This window comes from Patella vulgata, chromosome 1 (genome assembly GCF_932274485.2).
Source record: "Patella vulgata chromosome 1, xgPatVulg1.2, whole genome shotgun sequence".
NCBI classification, from domain to species: Eukaryota; Metazoa; Mollusca; class Gastropoda; family Patellidae; genus Patella; species Patella vulgata.
Window position 1 is genome coordinate 79,193,210 of NC_065879.2, and position 18,750 is coordinate 79,211,959.

The 18,750-nt window shown below is 38.0% G+C and overlaps 1 protein-coding gene across 1 annotated transcript in view; it reads left to right on the forward strand.

Annotated features, from left to right (window-relative positions):
- The first annotated feature begins 377 nt into the window (after window positions 1-377).
- The window catches only part of LOC126814147 (E3 ubiquitin-protein ligase UBR5), a 30,685-nt gene continuing 12,312 nt past the window's right edge, over window positions 378-18,750 (forward strand). Inside the window, exons 1-17 of the mRNA XM_056099860.1 lie at window positions 378-396; window positions 1,197-1,343; window positions 2,108-2,232; window positions 2,723-2,846; window positions 3,741-3,843; window positions 4,439-4,605; window positions 5,429-5,609; window positions 5,915-6,082; window positions 7,321-7,471; window positions 7,795-7,929; window positions 8,547-8,702; window positions 9,497-9,610; window positions 10,068-10,315; window positions 11,342-11,588; window positions 12,949-14,824; window positions 15,188-15,328; window positions 17,490-17,705. Of these exons, the coding sequence (XP_055955835.1) occupies window positions 2,229-2,232; window positions 2,723-2,846; window positions 3,741-3,843; window positions 4,439-4,605; window positions 5,429-5,609; window positions 5,915-6,082; window positions 7,321-7,471; window positions 7,795-7,929; window positions 8,547-8,702; window positions 9,497-9,610; window positions 10,068-10,315; window positions 11,342-11,588; window positions 12,949-14,824; window positions 15,188-15,328; window positions 17,490-17,705 (4,031 nt within the window). The 5' untranslated portion in view covers window positions 378-396; window positions 1,197-1,343; window positions 2,108-2,228. The remainder of the gene's footprint in view (window positions 397-1,196; window positions 1,344-2,107; window positions 2,233-2,722; window positions 2,847-3,740; window positions 3,844-4,438; window positions 4,606-5,428; window positions 5,610-5,914; window positions 6,083-7,320; window positions 7,472-7,794; window positions 7,930-8,546; window positions 8,703-9,496; window positions 9,611-10,067; window positions 10,316-11,341; window positions 11,589-12,948; window positions 14,825-15,187; window positions 15,329-17,489; window positions 17,706-18,750) is intronic.

Here is an 18,750-nt window from a genome sequence, read left to right on the forward strand (position 1 = left end):
TAATATCCAAGTAATTTCTTAAAACTTGGTGCAATTCTTGGATTGAAAATACCAGCACTTTTAGCTTCCAAACTTTTAAAATGTGTGCTCCAGGACAGTGTTATTCATTGTTTTTCTTTTAACTTGGTTTTATATCAAGCACAGTTGACTTTGTGGCTGGTCATTATGTTTATAAAACATCTGGTTTGTTGCAATTTGAAGTAAGACCCTGTTCTTTTTATTACAGGATATATTTGAGTGTAGAACATGTGGTTTGACCGGGACACTGTGTTGTTGTACAGAATGTGCTAAAGTTTGTCATAAAGGACATGACTGCAAGTAAGTTATTAATCACAATTTTATTAACATATATTTATCATAAAGGACATGACTTTGTCATAAAGGACATGACTGCAAGTAAATTATAATCACGATATTACTAACATTATTAAATTTGACATAAAGGACATAACTGCAAGTAAGTTATTAATCCCAATATTACTAACAAAATTATATTTGTCATAAAGGACATGATTGCAAGTAAAAATTGTTGACTTTTCAATTACGATATAAAATATGCGAAGACGTTGCTGTCCATGCAAAATTTCTGTCATAGCACATTGCATGGTGTATGCCCGTCCTCATTAGCCAAGTTTGTTTTTTTTCTCTTGGTCCTTCAGTTTCCTCCCACTGCTAAAGACCCATATGCAAGATGAAATTATTGAAATAGAATTGTACCATGTTAGCGTGGAGTGGACGTTAAACACCATCTCTCTCTTTCCTCCATTAGCTCGGTGAAGAAAATTAGAACGGTAAAACCCAATTCATTTCACAAACTATTGAAATAAAATGGGATTTAACATCCTACTGTTCTGCGCCGACTAGGCTAATGAAAACGGGCATACACCATACAGTGGGCTATGAGGGAAATTTTGCCCGCACAGCGACACTACAGCCTACTTTTATATTGAATTCCAAGGAATATTTTACATGCACGCCAATGTGTACATTGGACCTCGGTTTTTCGTTCCATTCAAATGACTATGTATTGTTCCTTGCCAGGTCCTCTGTCTTGCCCCACTGACAAGGGGAACCACACTGGAAAATGACGAACACGGAACCTCCAGTTTAAGCCAATGTCCTACTCACTGATCCATCGTGGCTCCCATTATATACTATTGATGATTTATTATAACATGATTGACATGTATTTACAGGTTAAAGAAGACATCACCAACAGCATATTGTGATTGTTGGGAGAAATGTAAATGTAAAGCATTGATAGCTGGTCAACAGGGAGCTCGTAGCACCTTACTTAGTCGTCTATTGATAGAAACAGATCTAGTCACCTTACCCAATAGCAAGTAAGTTTCCATTGTGTTATATCGAGCTAGAGGAAGTCAAAGTGTCAATATGTTCCAAGTTCGAATCCCGGGGTGGTACCCCGGGGGGCTGATAAGGAAAGTGTGTTGAATCGTTCAGATGGGATATAAATGAAATTAAATGAAATGAAATGGGGTTTAACGTCCTACTGTTCTGCTCCTAAACTGAGCTAATGAAGACGTGCATACGCCATTCAGTGTGCAATGAGGGAAATTTTGCCCGGGCACCGGCACTACTGCCTACTCTTATATCGAATTCCAACTGCCAAGGGATCTTTTACGTGCATGCCAATGTCTACATGGGACCTCGATTTTTCGTACCATCCGAACGACTAGACAGCTGTCCCTTGTCAGGCCCTCCGTCCTCCATCACTGTCAAGGGGAAACCATGCCGGAAATCTGGATAAACTTTCTCGGCCAATGCAGGGATCGAAAAACCCGACCTCCAGGCTAGCGAGCCAGCGTCTTACCCACTTAGCCACCGTGATGGGATATAAGAAAGCGGGGTACCAACATATACACATTGATCAGCAAATTGAAGAAGATTACACAGAAATACCTCTGTTCAGTAAACTCCCCTCCCTTGCATTGAACATATCATCAAGAAAATGAACATTACCATATTGTAATCTCTAAAGTATTGTATTAAGGAGACATTCAACACCATTCCATTTAAATCCTAAGTCATACAAATTTATAATGGTTTTCTAGTATTTTAACGAAACATTTATTGTTGATATTTTTAGGGGTGAGAATATTTTATTGTTCCTAGTACAGACTGTAGGAAGACAGTTAACAGAACAACGTCAGTTTCGCCCTTCAAGATCTCGAGTAACTAGCTCACGGAAACCACCTATAGCTGCTGAAATGGGTAAGTTTCCTCTATTTTAAAGATATGTACCTTTGAGATTCAAGGTTTTAATCATGTAGATTAAAAGATATATCTCTTTTTCCAAGAATATTTGCTGCTCCAAAAATATAATTTTTGATTAGGAGGCGGGAGGAGGAGTCTTTCCTGTTTCAAAAGGTGAATGAGTAAATGACTCATGTGGTTATCTAATTACAAGGTTCAGCCGTTTTAATCCTAAAATTGGCCGTAATTGTGTTTAGACCAGATAGCCACCAAACTAAATTCTGGGCCCTTACTCACGAAAACTTAAACCAAGATACAATCGAAATTTTAAGAAATACTGCAATTCGATTGGCTGACCAGTAAAATCAATTTGCATATATCCAATTTGCATATTGGCCAGCCAATCGAATTGCAGTATTTCTTAAAATTTCGATTGTATCTTAGTTTAAGTTTCCGTGAATAAGGGCCCTGATCACTTAATATTTTTATATTGTATTTTTTATAACAGATATAGAAATGCCTGAACATGATTTGGAGCCACCAAGGTTTTCCCGTCGAGCTCTGGAGAGAATACTCAATGATTGGACAGCTGTTAAAGCCATGTTGATGAGTGGTGAAAAAGATTCCTCAAGGTAAATAGAAGGATAAAGTTGCTCAATAAGTCTAGATTTTAACTAGGATGAGGTCCAAATCCTGACGGGCCGAAAACTATCTTCTTGATTTGTCAGGGGTGGTATTTGAAAGGCTGACAAAGATACTATGACTTTGGGAAGGGACGCAAAAAAGAAACAAGCTCCACTCATGTACATGTTCACATTGTACACTTATTGGAACCTTTAAAAGTTGGAAATATATATATGGAATAGTAGGCTTAAACTACGTTGCCTGATGCTGTTTAAATGTTATTTTATAACTTAAATGACCTTTTTTCATAGTGCTAATATAATGCCTGAAAAACTGTTTCAATGGAATACAATTACTGTTTATTACTGAGCGACGTTTCGACTCGGCTTCTCTAGTCATTATCAAGCTAGGGGGGTTGGATGGCTGAATGGTTAGCGTGCGCGCGCTGTATCATAAAGTCTGTCATTGAGTCGACTGGCGTGGTTTCGAATCCCCGGTTGTACGTGACAAGGAGTAGGGTCGCCTGTCCAACCTCGTGGGTTTTCTCCGGGTCCTCCGGTTTCCTCCCACTGCTAAAGACCCCTACGCGCAAGCGAATTATTGAAATAAAATTAAACCATATGTTAGTCCCGAAATGACCTAGTTTGTGTCGAGTGGACGTTAAACCCCATTTCTCTCTCTCTCTCTCTCCATTATCAAGCTATGATAATGACTAGAGAAGCCTAGTCGAAACGTCGCTCAGTAATAAGCAGTAATTGTATTCCATAGAATTGTGATCTGTATATAATGCCTGAAGCTGTTTAAATGTTATTTTATAACTTAATGGCTTTTTTTTATAGTCCTGATATGTCTGATGCTGTTTGAATGTTATTTTAACTTAATTGTTTATTATGTTTTTATAGTCCTGATATAATGTATGAAGATCAGATGTTTCTACACTGTCAGAGTGGTACAGCTAGACTTGATAAATTTACACATTGTTTACTCGTTAAATGTAGCTTTGAGGTAAGTAAGGACTTCCAGTCGTAGGTAGAATTAAACTGTTTCTGTCGTTTACAGTCAGGTCTAAAAACATCTTAAAGAAATGTTTGTTTCAATGACCTGATAGCTTGAACTGTCATTTACACATTTGATGTGACCACTACAAATAAGCTACATATTCTTAAGAGAAACCAGTTATTAATTACTACTGTCAAACGTAGGTCAAGACAGCCATTGAGGACAATGCTGGCTCACTAACCAGACGGTCCTGTATTTGACACCGATGTTGGCCAAGAAAGACAGCCATATGCCGTAAAGTGTTCTATGAGGGAAATTTTGCCCGGCCTACTCTTATGTCGAATTCCAACTGTCAAGGGATCTTTTGCACGCATGCCAGTGTGTACACAGAACTTGTTTTTTCGTCCCATCCAAACGACTAAACATTGTCCCTTGCACCTGCAAAAGAACATTGTGTAGTTGAGATGAAAAAATAAAGTCCCAAGTACACGTTGGGTGTATACATAAAGGAACCTTTGCCAGATGGGATTTAACGAAGAGTAAGTACATTGAACCCTTTCCTTTTCATCCTTGAACTTAGTTATTTTTTTCTGTCTTAAAGATGTTGGACACTCTACTGACAACATTAATCCGAGAAATACAGAATGAAAATACAGCCAATCGTAAAGATGAAGCTAAAAAGGTTGCAAGGAGATTTGTTCGATCTGTGGCCAGAGTGTTTGTGGTATTGAACGTTGAGATGACACCAAACTTCATCAAGAAACGAAAGTAAGTTTTTGAAAGTTAAAAGGAATTTTAAAGCAATACATCCTAAGTAACTTAAAATAAGTAGACCTTGTTGATTTTATATGTAAATTGGTTTTGTGGTATGGCAATCTGTCTTTGCTGAAATTTTATGTCTCTGTTTCCACCCACTGCTAAAGACACCTAAAAAATGTTATTTGAGTTTAAAAACTTGAAAATATGAAATTAAAAGCTGTTGAGAAGAGCTACCCAAGTAATTTTGGTTTAACCAAGAAATAGAACACAAAATTTGAATAGATATACACAAAGAACAAAAGTTGAAATTGTATTGATTATGTGCTAAACCCCATTCCTTATTGACTAGGGGGTGTTGAATGGCCGAATGGTTAGCACCTGCGTGCTATATCATAAGGTCTGTCATTGAGTCAACTGGCATGGTTTCGATTCCCCGGTTGTACATGACAAGGAGTAGGGTTGCCTGTCCAACCTTGTGGGTTTTCTCCGGGTCCTCCGGTTTCCTCCCACTGCTAAAGACCCCTACGCGCAAGCGAATTATAGAAATAAAATTGAACCATATGTTAGTCCAAAAATGACCTAGTTTGTGTCGAGTAGACATTAAACTCCATTTCTCTCTCTCTCTCCCTTATTGCCTACAGATATTTCTTTATTTAATAAGCACTTTCCAAGGGTTTACAAGAATATTGGTCTGGTTGTTCCGATTGAAGTATTGTCTTGATGAGTCATCGTACAAGAACCCTTTCTCTACCTCGTATTGCATGCACAAAGATTAAACTATTCCTTTCGCAATTCAGTTTTACTAAGTGTAAATATTTTTTGTGATTTTCAGCGCTGGTATTACAGGATGTCAACCTATAACTAAATGTAAACGTGTGTTTCAAGCATTAATACACCTGTCTATAGAAGAACTAAGTGAGATAGCGAACTCATTGATATTACCTGTCAGGATGGGTGTGGCTAGACCTACAGCACCCTTTTCTCTAGTCAGTGCTAGTCTTGATGCATTTCAGGTAAATATTTGATAGAAGTCAGGTATAAAGCGCTAAGGGTAGGGGAGTAGGTATGGTCATACAATATTGGAATGGTCAACCCCCTCTGATATTGGCAATGGGTAACCCTTTGGTTAAGATTATTTCTTAAAATACCTTAAAAACAATTAAAACAATATGGGTTTCTGTGCAATATTACAAAATTAAAAAAAAAATTGTGATATTCTGATACTATGTGATCAAGATTTGTGCATCCTGGGTTAAGCTTTCATCACCATTTTGAAGTAGTTTTTGACTAATTATGAAATTTCCCATTTTGATTTTAGGGAAGCGAAGAATTATTTAATGTTGATCCCTTACCACCACGACCCTCATCAGCTGATTCTAGTAGCCAATCGCTGTCTTTTATTAGTAGTCGTCATCACCCAGCACCTGTTAGTGAAGATCATGCCCAGAATCAGCATAGTTTAAACTTGTCTACAGCAGATCCAGAGGTTTGTCAATAATCCACATATCGTCTTGGTGTATTTTTTTAAAATAATCCATTTCGAGTACAATTTAGTATGGTGGTTCCGGCCTTTTCAGTGATGCAGGACGGCGGACCTGACAAGGACAGCTGTCTAGTTGTTCGGATGAGGCGGAAAACTGAGGTTCCGTGCACACATTGGCGTGCATGTAAAACTGTTGGAATTCGATATAAGAGTAGACCGTAGTGCCGCTGTCCGGGCGAAATTTCCCTCATAGCATACTGTATGGCGTATGCCCGTATTCATTTGCCCAGTTCGGAGCAGAACAGTAGGACGTCAAACCCAATTTCATTTCATTTACATTTTAGTATGGATTAAGCTGTGAAAAAATTAGATAGTGTCCATAAAATACAAATTGCTATCATTGGCTTTAATCTTTCGAAAGTCAAATTTCGTCACTAATCTCTATATGGAAAGATCTTAGACTTTTTAGATCAGACAGATTTTTATGACAAATTAGATGTTTGTAGCAGACTAAACCGGGTTGGTGCCGGCGTGTCATTTAACACCATTTCATTCATTTGTTCTGTCACTAATCCAGCTAATCTGATTCAAGCATCTAGATCAAACAGGGTTAGCTCCAATCTGATTAAAATATAGATCTATATTTCGTTTCGTTTTTTTATACTTTCGATGGCCTACACTACATAAAGATCTTATCAGTTGTACTGGAAGGTCACGTCAGGGGTCAGACGAGCGGCATTTGAACCCATGACGTCAGACATTGATTAATCAATCAGTGTTGATGTTTCTAGTGGTTTACCCACAGTTCCGTGCATTGCACGCCAAGAACTCGCTGTAACAGACCATTTCATTGGCTAATCCCTCACTTGAACCAGATCCTAGTGTTGTGAAGACAAATAAAACGAAAGGAGATAGGATCTGTGTTTTAATCAGATTGGGTTCACTCCTTTAAATGAATCTAAAATTATTATGGTAAATAAACGGAATTATGCTTCTTCATTTGAAGCAAAAATTTATGTCATTCACTAAGCCAATCACTAATCTGATTCAACACCTACATCAAACCGGTTTAGCTCCTTGAAACGAAACTAAAATTATTAAACAAATGGATTTCTGCTTTTATCTTTCGAAATACAAATTTAAGTCATTCAATTGCTAATTCAAACCACTAATCGGATTTAGAACCTAGATCAAAACAGGTCCAGCTCTTATAACTCTGTGTTTGATCTGTATATAACCAGGTTGAAGTTGTGGATGGTATGGGAGGTGAAGATGACCAATCAGAACATCACTCAGACAGAGATAACCAATCAGAACACCATTCTGATCGTGACAACCAATCAGAACACTCAGATCATGAAGCAGATCATCCACCACCTGATCCAGAAGAAGGTTTGTTGAGCTGGTTTTTACCCTTTTTTTTTGGTATCCAAAGCCTGGTGGGTGCAGAAAAGTAAGACAATAATATAATGTGGCACCATATACAACGAAATTATTATCAAATCAAGAGGATGGATTTGACAGATCCGGTTGGTTTTTTTTTGCACAATCTCATCACGAATTCCCTGCTGAAATACTAACAGGGTTTTCAGATGCCCACCTCTATGGTTTATAGTTTGAAATGCTATCTTTGCAGTACTTTGAAAATACTCTGAAGCGTTAGAGTTGCATTTTAGTTGAAATTTGTATTTATTTTATGTTGGTCTGACCCACAGGACCTGCTGAGAGTGATATGGATTTAGATCTATTGGCTGAATCTGAGAGCGATAGTGATAGTAGTCATAGCAACCAGGATAATGTCAGTATTCAACGTAGTGCTGTTACTGCAGCAACTGCTGGATCAGATGCAGGTGAGTTTATTTATTACCTGTTTTACTGTCAAGAAGGAAATCTTCTCAAATGAGAAGTTGTATCGGATGTTCTAGTGTGTAGACATGCCTTGTGCATGACACTATCCTACAAAACTCAACTAGACTGTAATTTAGATTGTTTTTCTTTTTTATTTTGTGTTGTTGGAGAGAGAGAGAGAGAGAGAGAGAGAGAAAAATGTCCACTTGACACAAACTAGGTCATTTTGGGACTAACACATGGTTCAATTTTATTTCAATAATTCGCTTGTGCGTAGGGGTCTTAATCAGTGGAAGGAAACCGGAGGACCCAGAGAAAACCCACGAGGTTGAACAGACGACCCTACTCCTTGTCACATACAACCGGGGAATCGAAACCCCGCCAATTGACTAAATGACAGACCGTATGATACAGCGCGCACGTGCTAACCATTCGGCCATCCAACTACCCTGGGGTCTGCTGCATCAGCTGTGTAGTTGTTGAGTCAAATTGTCATATTGACACTTTAAATGATCTAATTATCCATCAGCTGTGTTGTTGTTGAGTCAAGTTTGTCATATTGACCCTTTAAATGATCTAAGTATCTCAGAACATCATGGCTTTGATTTCATTTATACAGGTCTCGGCAGTTTGGCTCATTTCTCAGAAGATTCGGCTGAATCATCTAATCAAGAGGATGATTATGAAAGTGAAGCGGGTGAAAGTGAAGAACATGATACAGATGAGTTTGTGTATTTAGATGAACAGTTAGAGAGACGTTCTACGCAACCTACAGGTAACACTATCTCACTTTTCAGACTGCCCAAAACTACCCTTAGACCCCCTCCCCAAACAGCCTAGTCATGTGAAGAGCTTTTGCGCCACACAGTCATAGAAAACAAACAACTGTTCACAACACTCAGGGAGGTTGGCTGTCCCCAGATATACCGATATGAACTATATTACTTTTCTTTTAATTTTCTTCAAGCATCATGGCTTATTCCATACCAAAGTGCACAAGCATTCAACTACAATCATTGATGTTACTTCTGAGCCATCTCCATAAAGGAAATTAAACAAACGTAATTCACATAAGATTTCCCACAACTCATTTGCCATAAAATTATTTAAAATAACAGTTGAATTTTAAATAAAATATTTGAAAGAGAAGAAAGTTGACATGATCTGAACGCAACATAAAAAAATCAAATATGACATAATTCACATCAGATTGCCCATAACTTCAATTTGAAGGTGTCATTACTGAAAAAGAGTAATTGCATAGTTTTAAATTTCTAGGTGTCTGATGCAGGACGGAGGGCCTGACAAGGACAGCTGTCTAGTCGTTCGGATGGTTACGAAAAACAGATGTCCGATGTACACAATGACGTGCACATAAAAGATCCCTTGACAGTTGGAATTCGATAATAGAGTAGGCCGTAGCGCCACTGTCCGGGCAAAATTCCCCCCATAGCACCCTGTATGTCTTATGCCCGTCTTCATTAGCCCAGTTCAGAGGAGAACAGTAGGATGTTAAACCCCATTTAATTTCTAAATGTCTGATTAATTTTCTTTAATATATGTTTACAGGGTCACAAGGACAGAGAACTCTACAAGCACCTCAATCTATGCACTGGGCATTACGTCAACGTGACCCCCCTAGTTCCAGACCACCACCAACTACTAATACAACCACAGCTACAGGTACAGTAGATTTAAAATCAGTTTGAAAAATTATGATTTGGAATGTTTATAATATAAACTTTTGTCATTTTGTCCATCAGCAAACTGTTTTGCATTCTTATAAACGATAACTAGCCTACTTTTTAGTTAAACACACATTTTGCAAGATCTAAATCTGCCTATTTACTGAATTATGATCCGATTTTTATCGTACCGACTTTAGTAATGATGATCGAGGCTAGGCTGAAATTTCAATTCTCAGTTCATAGTGGATCAATTTGACTGAAATTTTAAGCAAATTTCCTTTTTTAACTATTGTAGTGAGAACTGCCAGCTCTTTATCTAATCTCCAATAATGTATCTTTAAGTTAGAAAAATTATGATGTAGAATGTTTATAAGGTAAATGTTCATCTTTCGTGCCATGGCAAGCTGTTTAAATCAAATGGATTTTGAAGAATATTTCAATATATTTTTTAGGTGGAAGCAGTTTGATATACATTGATCCCACAGCTCTACGCAGGACTACTGCTGTCACAACTTCTGCACCAACCAATCAGGATAAAGCTGTTACTATGGAAACAACAGCCAGCCAATTAGGTCGGGCATTTGGTATTGTAGTACGACAGATAACAGACTTAATGAACATGTTACCCAACTACTCAACACTGGCGCCCAATTTACCCCGTGTGCTGGACATACTCGATAATGACATCATTGAATTACAGGTAACATTAAAATTTCATTCAAGAGCAGAAAAGTTGATTATTGTCTTGAGGTTGCAGACAAAAATAAAATTTTATTACTTGATTATAAATAAAGTAGTATAGATTCTGATATGGTTCTGCATGCTTCAAACACACATGGGGGGTTGGATGGCTGAATGCTTAGCACATAGCGTTGTATCATAAGGTCTGTAATTGAGTCAAAGTGGCATGGTTTTGATTCCCCTGTTGTACTTGACAAGGAGTAGGCTCACCTGTCTAACCTTGTGGGTTTTCTCTGGGTCCTCCAGTGTCCTCGCACTGCTAAAGACACCTATGCACAAGCGAATTATTGAAATAAAGATGAACCATATGTTAGTCCCGAAATGACCTAGTTCTCTCTCTTTCTCAAACACACACTAAAATCACATGTTTATGTTGTGTTGTACATGTTTACAAACACCAAATAAATATTATAAAAACACAACACAATTTATATGGAAAACAATCAATTTGTTTGAACACATATAGCACAACTTATCGATAAGTGTTCTCTTATTGTAATCTTATCATTTATGCTTGATAACAAATGGAGAATATGTATCGATACGTCGTGCTAAATGTGTTACAAACCAGTGATTGTTGTTCATATAAATTGTGTTGTATTATTTATTGTACTCGATCTTTAAATGCCACTCAAGAATTATAAAGGAAAATTTTAATGCTATTTGGTTTTTTTTCTGTCCACTGTTGGAGCCACGCCGGCTCGCTAGCCTGGAGGTCCTGTGTTCGATTCCTGCATTGGCCGAGAAAGTTCAGCAGGATTTTACAAAATGGTTTCCCCTTGTCAGTGGTGCAGGACGGAGGGCCTGACAAGGACAGCTGTCTAGTTGTTCGGATTGGACAAATAACCAAGCAAAATTTCCCTGTATGGTGTGTACACATCTTTATTAGCCCAGTCGGAGCAGAACAGTAGGACGTTTGACCCCATTTCATTTCATTTTCTGTCCACTGTTCAGTTTTCCTGTATGAATTAAATTTATATTGTAGGTCTATTTGGAGGGTCACATGCATCAAACGTGGGATTGGCTCATCTCAGTTTTAGATACAACTGAAGCTCAGCTACGATTTGGTACAGCTCTAAGTAACACAACTGATCCTGTTGCACCTGCCCATCTACAACATCCTCCACCTAATCGTAATCTTCGGGAACGATCAGCACAGCAACTGGAGACGAGAATCTTACAGCAGATAACCACAACAACGACTGGACGTAGAACTAGATTTGGTGCTTATGGTAACATACATTTGAAAACACGAAATGTGTCCAGATCTGGCTAAATGAAACACATGGGTCAAAAAATGAATGTTTACGTATAAAATTATATTCAAAGACATTAAAATTGGTATATGACATGTGTAATTGTGTTTAAAAGTAACCAGTCTTTGATATACGTCATGATATTCATTTTCAGAAAAAGCTTATTGATAACTAATATCACATGCTTGAAACTGAAAATCAGTGCAGTATCTCAAATAAGGCTCCAACAATATGTGTCTTATTTAGCTAAATTGTTAAGATATTTTTTTTATTTATCAGGCCGTGGCCAACAGATTCGAGTAGCAATATTGTAATTGAAATAAAAAACAAAAAAAAACTTGTCAGGCCTGTGTATAGAGTTAAGCCATACAACAGTATACAAATATCTCATACATGCACGAAAGTGTGAAAAGTTATACTTAATTACTAACAATATGTATATCATAACAAGGTTACAAAAAAAATTACTATTATTAGTGACGTCTTATAAACTAGTGATTAAAGATACATTATGGGAGATTCTATAACGAATTGGCAGTTCTCACTATAATAGTTAAAAACTAAATAACGTAAAGGCAATTTGCTAAAAATTTCATTCAAATTGATCCACTATGAACCGAAAACTAAGCGAATGAAATTTCTGCCTAGCCTCGGTCATTACTTAAGTCAGTACGATAAACAGCATAGTCTCAATTATCCATTTAATTGTTAAATCGAGACGGAAAGTTATGCAGTAAATCGGCTCACAATCCACTTAAGATCGCAGGCTAGCGAGGCCATCTAGAGTTGATTATGGTCTGGATAAGTTAATTAATATCTAATTAATAATTTAGATAGAGTTGATTATGGTCTGGATAAGTTAATTAATGTCTAATTAATAATTTAGATAACATTTCAGGCCTAAAGAAAGACCTATAATAGACAGATTTAGCTCTTGCATAATGTATGTTTAAATTTCTTTTTGGCAATACTTGAGACTACTGGAGCTTCTAATTAATAGGCATATTCAACACTTAGTAAAATGACAAATTGTTCCCACATTTTATCTTTCTCATGATGTACCAAATGTACGTGTCCAATAGGTTATTGCATGATTGATTAGTAAATAGAGAGGCAGGGTGTGAAATGACATAAATGAAAAAGAAGCTCAGCAATGTACCTCATTTCTCAAAAGAGTTGAAGCCTCTGAATCTGTTTTAAGAAAAATTTTCGTACAAAACTCAAGAATAAGCTCAACAGGGTACTCAAAAGAGCCAGAATTTCTGAAATTTGAAGAAAATCTTGAAACAAGAATAAATACTTTCTTGTTATTAAACAATGTGTATTTTTGTATCAGCAGGTACAGATGGTAATTCAGCTCGTCGTGATTTCCTTACCTACGCCCTATCATTGATGAGAGCCCACAGTGCAGAACACTCTGACAGTCTACCCATAATAGACATTGCCGCAATGAAACATGTGGCTTATGTATTTGATGCTCTCATCTACTACATGAGAAGTGGAGCCGAGACAGATCTCGATACAGTCCGTGATGGAATCTCTGTGACCTCTTGGCCTGATCACGAAGAGAATGAGAATGATGAACATGATGACGACACAATTAATAATAGCGTTGCTATGGACACAGATAGCATCGATGGTGAAAATGATGCACTGTCTAAGCTTGGGCGCAAACATCCCTTTTTTCAACGTTCTGACTCCACTACTTTCCTGGGGTGTCCACCACCAGACCCATTCCAAACACCATTAGTAGAAGCTCTACCATTGGCTGATCAACCGCAGCTGCTCCAATCAAATTCTAGACGAGAAGATTTATTTGGGATGGGTAGACAATCTTTTATGACCAAACAGTCAGGGGAAACAATTCAAGGAACAAATCCTTTAGATAAACTATCGAATGTATCATTAGCTACACGAGCGGCAAGGTTATTTTCTGCAGGCTGCGTGAGCTCAGGAAATCAAAACTTACCAAACAGTTCAACCACCAACACACCAACATTCACTATTGGTGCTGGTGCTTTGGGAGCCTCTCGGTCATTGCCTAGCAACCATAATAATAACACCACCATCTTTAATCTGCGCAGTAACACAAGAGATTTTTCAGCATCAGCTGAGGGAGGAAGCGTCATAGTTGGTCTACAAATTCCTCTTCCACCTCTCCCTGTTCCTCCCCAACCAATGAACATACCAACCGATCTGTCTGTCTCAACCCAACAAGCTGTCAATCAGAATGTAGACACACCTACATCAAGTGAATCTCAAACTTCAGGAGCACAACCACCACCACCACCGCTACCTCTAATGGTGTCATCACAATCTGGGTTGTCAGCAGTTTCTCATTCATTTAATGTTTCACCCATCCCTAGTATGCATATTACATCACAGCCCAGTCTGGTCAGTGTCTCTCAATCTCTAGCCACTTCCAACATCCCACTACCGCCTCATCCAAGTCGGGTGACAGTTTCACAGTCTTTGGCAACCTCCAATATCCCGTTACCACCATCTCTTGCCAGCTCTAGCATTCAAATATCAACTCAGTCTGGTCTAGTGACAATCCCACAGTCTCTGGCAAATTCTGGTATCCAATCTCATGCAGCACTAGTAACAGTTCCACAATCTTTGGCCAGCTCCAGCATCCAATTAGCACAGTCACTGGCTAACTCAATCCAACTTGCATCGCCAACTCTGGTTACAGTACCACAATCTTTAGCTAGTTCTGGCATCCAGCTACCAGCGCAGCCTGCTCTAGTCACAGTTTCTCATTCAATGTCAAGCTCACCTAGCCACCATTCTGGTATGGTTACTGTTCCTCAGCCAATCCTGGTTCCACAACCACCAGCTAGTTCTAGTATCCAGATCCTAACACAAGCTACACCTGGTCTACTACCAACACCTCTGCCACTGCTTGCTCCCCCTTTGGGTCCGGCATTACATTCTAGTGATGGTGCGTCTTCAGTACCGATAACTACTCCTATTCTCATTCCGTTCCCTACTACTTTACTCCAGCCACCAGCTCTGTTACCAGTTGTGACACCATCTACATCCAGTGCCCCCACTTCACGACCTTCAGCATCAAGTGTTATAGTACACTTCAGTTCTTCTCAGAGTACTCCAAGTCAGTCAGCAATAACAGAAAGTGAAGAGAACCAGTCAGAAACAAGCATGGACACATCTGGACCTGCAGTAGGTGACAAACCTCCTGCTGCCTCAAGGTAAGAGTTTAGATATGCCAGAGGGAGGAGGTTATTGTCCTGAGTGGTCGCGCTGAAGATCATAAGACGTGTGAGTAGGGTTGCCTGCTTAACATCGTGGGTTTCCTCCACCTTCTAAAGAGCACTGTGCGAAAGCACATTATTAAATCCAATCTCATGTATCTCTCTCTTTCTCTTTAGATGTGCTGATACAATTTTTTTTATTTCACTGATCTGTTTAAGCTGATAATAAACTCGTAATTAAGCCCTTCTGTATAATATATAAGGATCTCGCTATAATAAAGATGTAGTCATGATCAGTGACTTAGTGAAGTTCTTGTGTAATGTTTTGTCGATTTGAAAATGAGTAATTAATTTCAACAGTGATTCTGTTCCCAGTTCTTCAGATGCACCAACACCTCCAATAGAAGGCTCTGATGATATGGTAGGAGCCAATGAAAACGTTTCTAATACAGTTGTCATAGAAACATCCTCAACCTCTCAAAATACTACATCAACAGTCAGGTAAGCATCTTACATTATTAAATGGAATGATGTAATAAATAAACGGGTGTATCTGGGTAAATATGTTACATTATTAATATTAAATGGAATGATGTTATAAATAAAGGGGTATATCTGGGTAAATATGAGAAAAGAGATGAAATTTGTAAATTGTAAAAAATACATTATGGGAGATTAGATAAAGAGTTGGCAGTTCTCACTATAATAATTAAAAACTAGATAATGTTAATGTAAAGGGTATTTGCTGAAAATTTCAGTCAAATTGATCCACTCCTGAACCGAGAATTTAGCAAGTGAATTTTCAGTCGAGCCTTGGTCATCATTACTAAAGTTGGTTGTTAAATCTTATAGATCGAAATGATGTAAAGATCTGATTATAATTGTCAGTTTCGAATTAATAGTTTGATTAAATGTTTGTTAGTCTCAAAATATAGTTGAATTAAATGTTTGTTAAGCAGCATTTACACGATACAACCAATCCATACAACCGTTGGATGCAACATATTGGACAGATGTTGACACGATTACAATGGTTCTATTCGTTGTAGGCCTATGACAACATTTGTTCCTTCTTAGTAACTGAATAAAATAGACCTCAAGGTGACACTTCTCATCCCTGTCCTCTCGTATTTTGGATGCCGCAGGTTCCACAAAGTCCATGTTCCCTATACATTGTATGACATTGTCTAATATAACACACGCAATTTGATTGGCTATTGCATCAGTCCGTCAGATGAGAATAGAACTGGTCCTATCCATACAGCAAGCTATCCATCCAACCATTTGTCTAATGCAGTGATTCTCAACCAGTGAGATCTTCATAAGTGTGTTGCGAAATTTTGAACGGCACACCAAGAAAATGTGAAAATCCACTTGATCCCAATTGAGTATTCACTGGTACGTTCATAGCTGTGTGATTCTTAATTAAGTTTGAGCCATTCTATGTTTCTATGACGAGCCTGTGTCTGCGGTTGTATGCCGTCTATGACTTGCCATGTTTTTATTTTGAAAATTCAGATATTTGTCCCCCGCCTTTCGAAGAAAGCAGGGGACTATTAAAATGGGTTCGTCCGTCTGTCTGTCTGTCTGTCCGTCTGTCTGTCCGTCACACTTTTTGGGACACAATAACTCTCTTCCTAATTGAGCTAGAATGTTCAAACTTGGTGTATGTGTTTATTAGGTCAATACCTTGATGGAGTTCGAAGATGAGCATTTTCCGCTTAGGGTAAGCAGAGATAAGCAATTTGATTGGTTGATGCTTTGGGACACGATAACTCTCTTCCTAATTGGACTAGAATGTTCAAACTTGGTGTATGTGTTGATTAGGTCAATGCCTTGATGGAGTTCGAAGATGAGCATTTTCCGCTTAGGGTAAGCAGAGATAAGCAATTTGATTGGTTGATGCTTTGGGACACAATAACTTTTAATTGAGCTAGAATGTTCAAACTTGGTGTTTGTGTTTATTAGGTCAATGCCTTGATGGAGTTCGAAGATGAGCATTTTCCGCTTAGGGTAAGCAGAGATAAGCAATTTGATTGGTTGATACTTTGGGGCACGATAACTCTCTTCCTAATTGAGCTAGAATGTTCAAACTTGGTGTATGTGTTGATTAGGTCAATGCCTTGATGGAGTTCGAAGATGAGCATTTTCCGCTTAGGGTAAGCAGAGATAAGCAATTTGATTGGTTGATGCTTTGGGACACGATAACTTTAGTTCTAATTAAGTGAGATTGATGAAACTTGGTGTATAGTTTCATTACAGTAATACCTTGACTAAGTTTGATAATGAGCATTTTCTGCTCAGGGTAAGCAGAGCAATACGCAATTTGATTGGTCGAGACTTTGGAAAACAATAACTCTCCTACTTTGATTGTTAGACTATAAGTAAAGATATACTGTTTGATTGTTCAATACTTTGTAAAAGATAATTTGTGATAAATTTATATGTGTCCTCTAATTATTTTCCTATTTCGGCGGGGGACATCAGCCTCACTGTTGGCTTGTTTTCATATATATTTAGCCAGGTGTGCCGCTATTTTTTCGTGTGCTCTAAAGTGTGCCGTTGCCTAAAAAAGGTTGAGAATCACTGGTCTAAAGACTAAAGAGTTGGTCGGATGTATTGTAAACGCCGCTTTAATCTGAAAATGATATTTTAATTTCAGGCCAGCAAGTATATTAGGTGAGATGATACCACATGATATACTATTGGGACGATGGAGACTAGCTCTAGATTTATTTGGTCGCGTCTTCTGTGATGATGTTGGGTCTGAGCCAGGCTCCGTGATCAGTGAACTTGGAGGATTTCCTGTAAAAGAAAGTCGCTTTCGACGTGAGATGGAAAAATTGAGGAATACCCAGCAACGGGATTTTACTTTGGAGGTGAGGGAACAAACCTACTGATTGGGAGTGGGTGTATGGCTTGTAATGTAGCGAACTAACCTATTGAGAGGGGGTTGTCGAATGGTTTTCTGTCATTGAGTCAAGTGGTGTTGTTTCGACATCCATCTTGTATGTGACAAGGAGTAGGGTCGCCTGTCAAACCTTGTGGGTTTTCTTTGGGTCCTCCGGTTTCCTCCCATTGGGGACATGGTGTATAGCTTGTTACTATTATGTAGGGAACAATCCCTATGATGGGGGAAAGGGTGTCCAAGGTTTAATTATTACCATGCAAAGAGTTATCTATTTTTTTCTTTGTGTTGGTCGAGAAAGTTCCTCAAGATTTTGCAGCATGGTTTCCCCATGTCATTGGTGCAGAGCCTGACAATGAACAGTGTGGAGTTGTTCAGATTGCCATATGTTTAATTAAAGACAATTATCACTTAAAAGGAATGACATTAATGGTTGATAAAATCAATGAATTGGAACAAGACATTTTTGTTCTATAGAAGACTGAACTGGTCGCCTAAAATTTATAGATCTGTGTTTATTACTGACATAAATTTGAATACCGTACGGGAATTAAAAATGAAAAATAACGAGGTGCCCCTATTTTTTATTACATACGAATTTAAATATTTTGTTGACACATGATTTTTGTGTGTGGTCTAAAACTGCCTGCTTAAATAACGATAAGAGTTATGTCCCTTTATTTTCTGTAAAAATGTCTGACAAGAAATTTTTTGAAATCCCATCACCGATTTAAGGATTGCCCATGTTTAATTAAAGACATTTATCAATTATAAGGAACGACATCAATAGTTGATAAATGTGATGACAATTTTATTCTATGGTATACTAGATCGTTTGGATAAAAAGTTATAGATTATCTGTGTTATAATTATAAGCGACCCATGCTTAATTGAAGACGATTATCCATTACACCGAAAATTAAATGTAGAGGTCAATTAAAATCAATGGATTAGAAAAGAGTAACGCTGTAGACTATATTTTCAAAGATGTCTTTTGATTTTATCTGTAGGGACT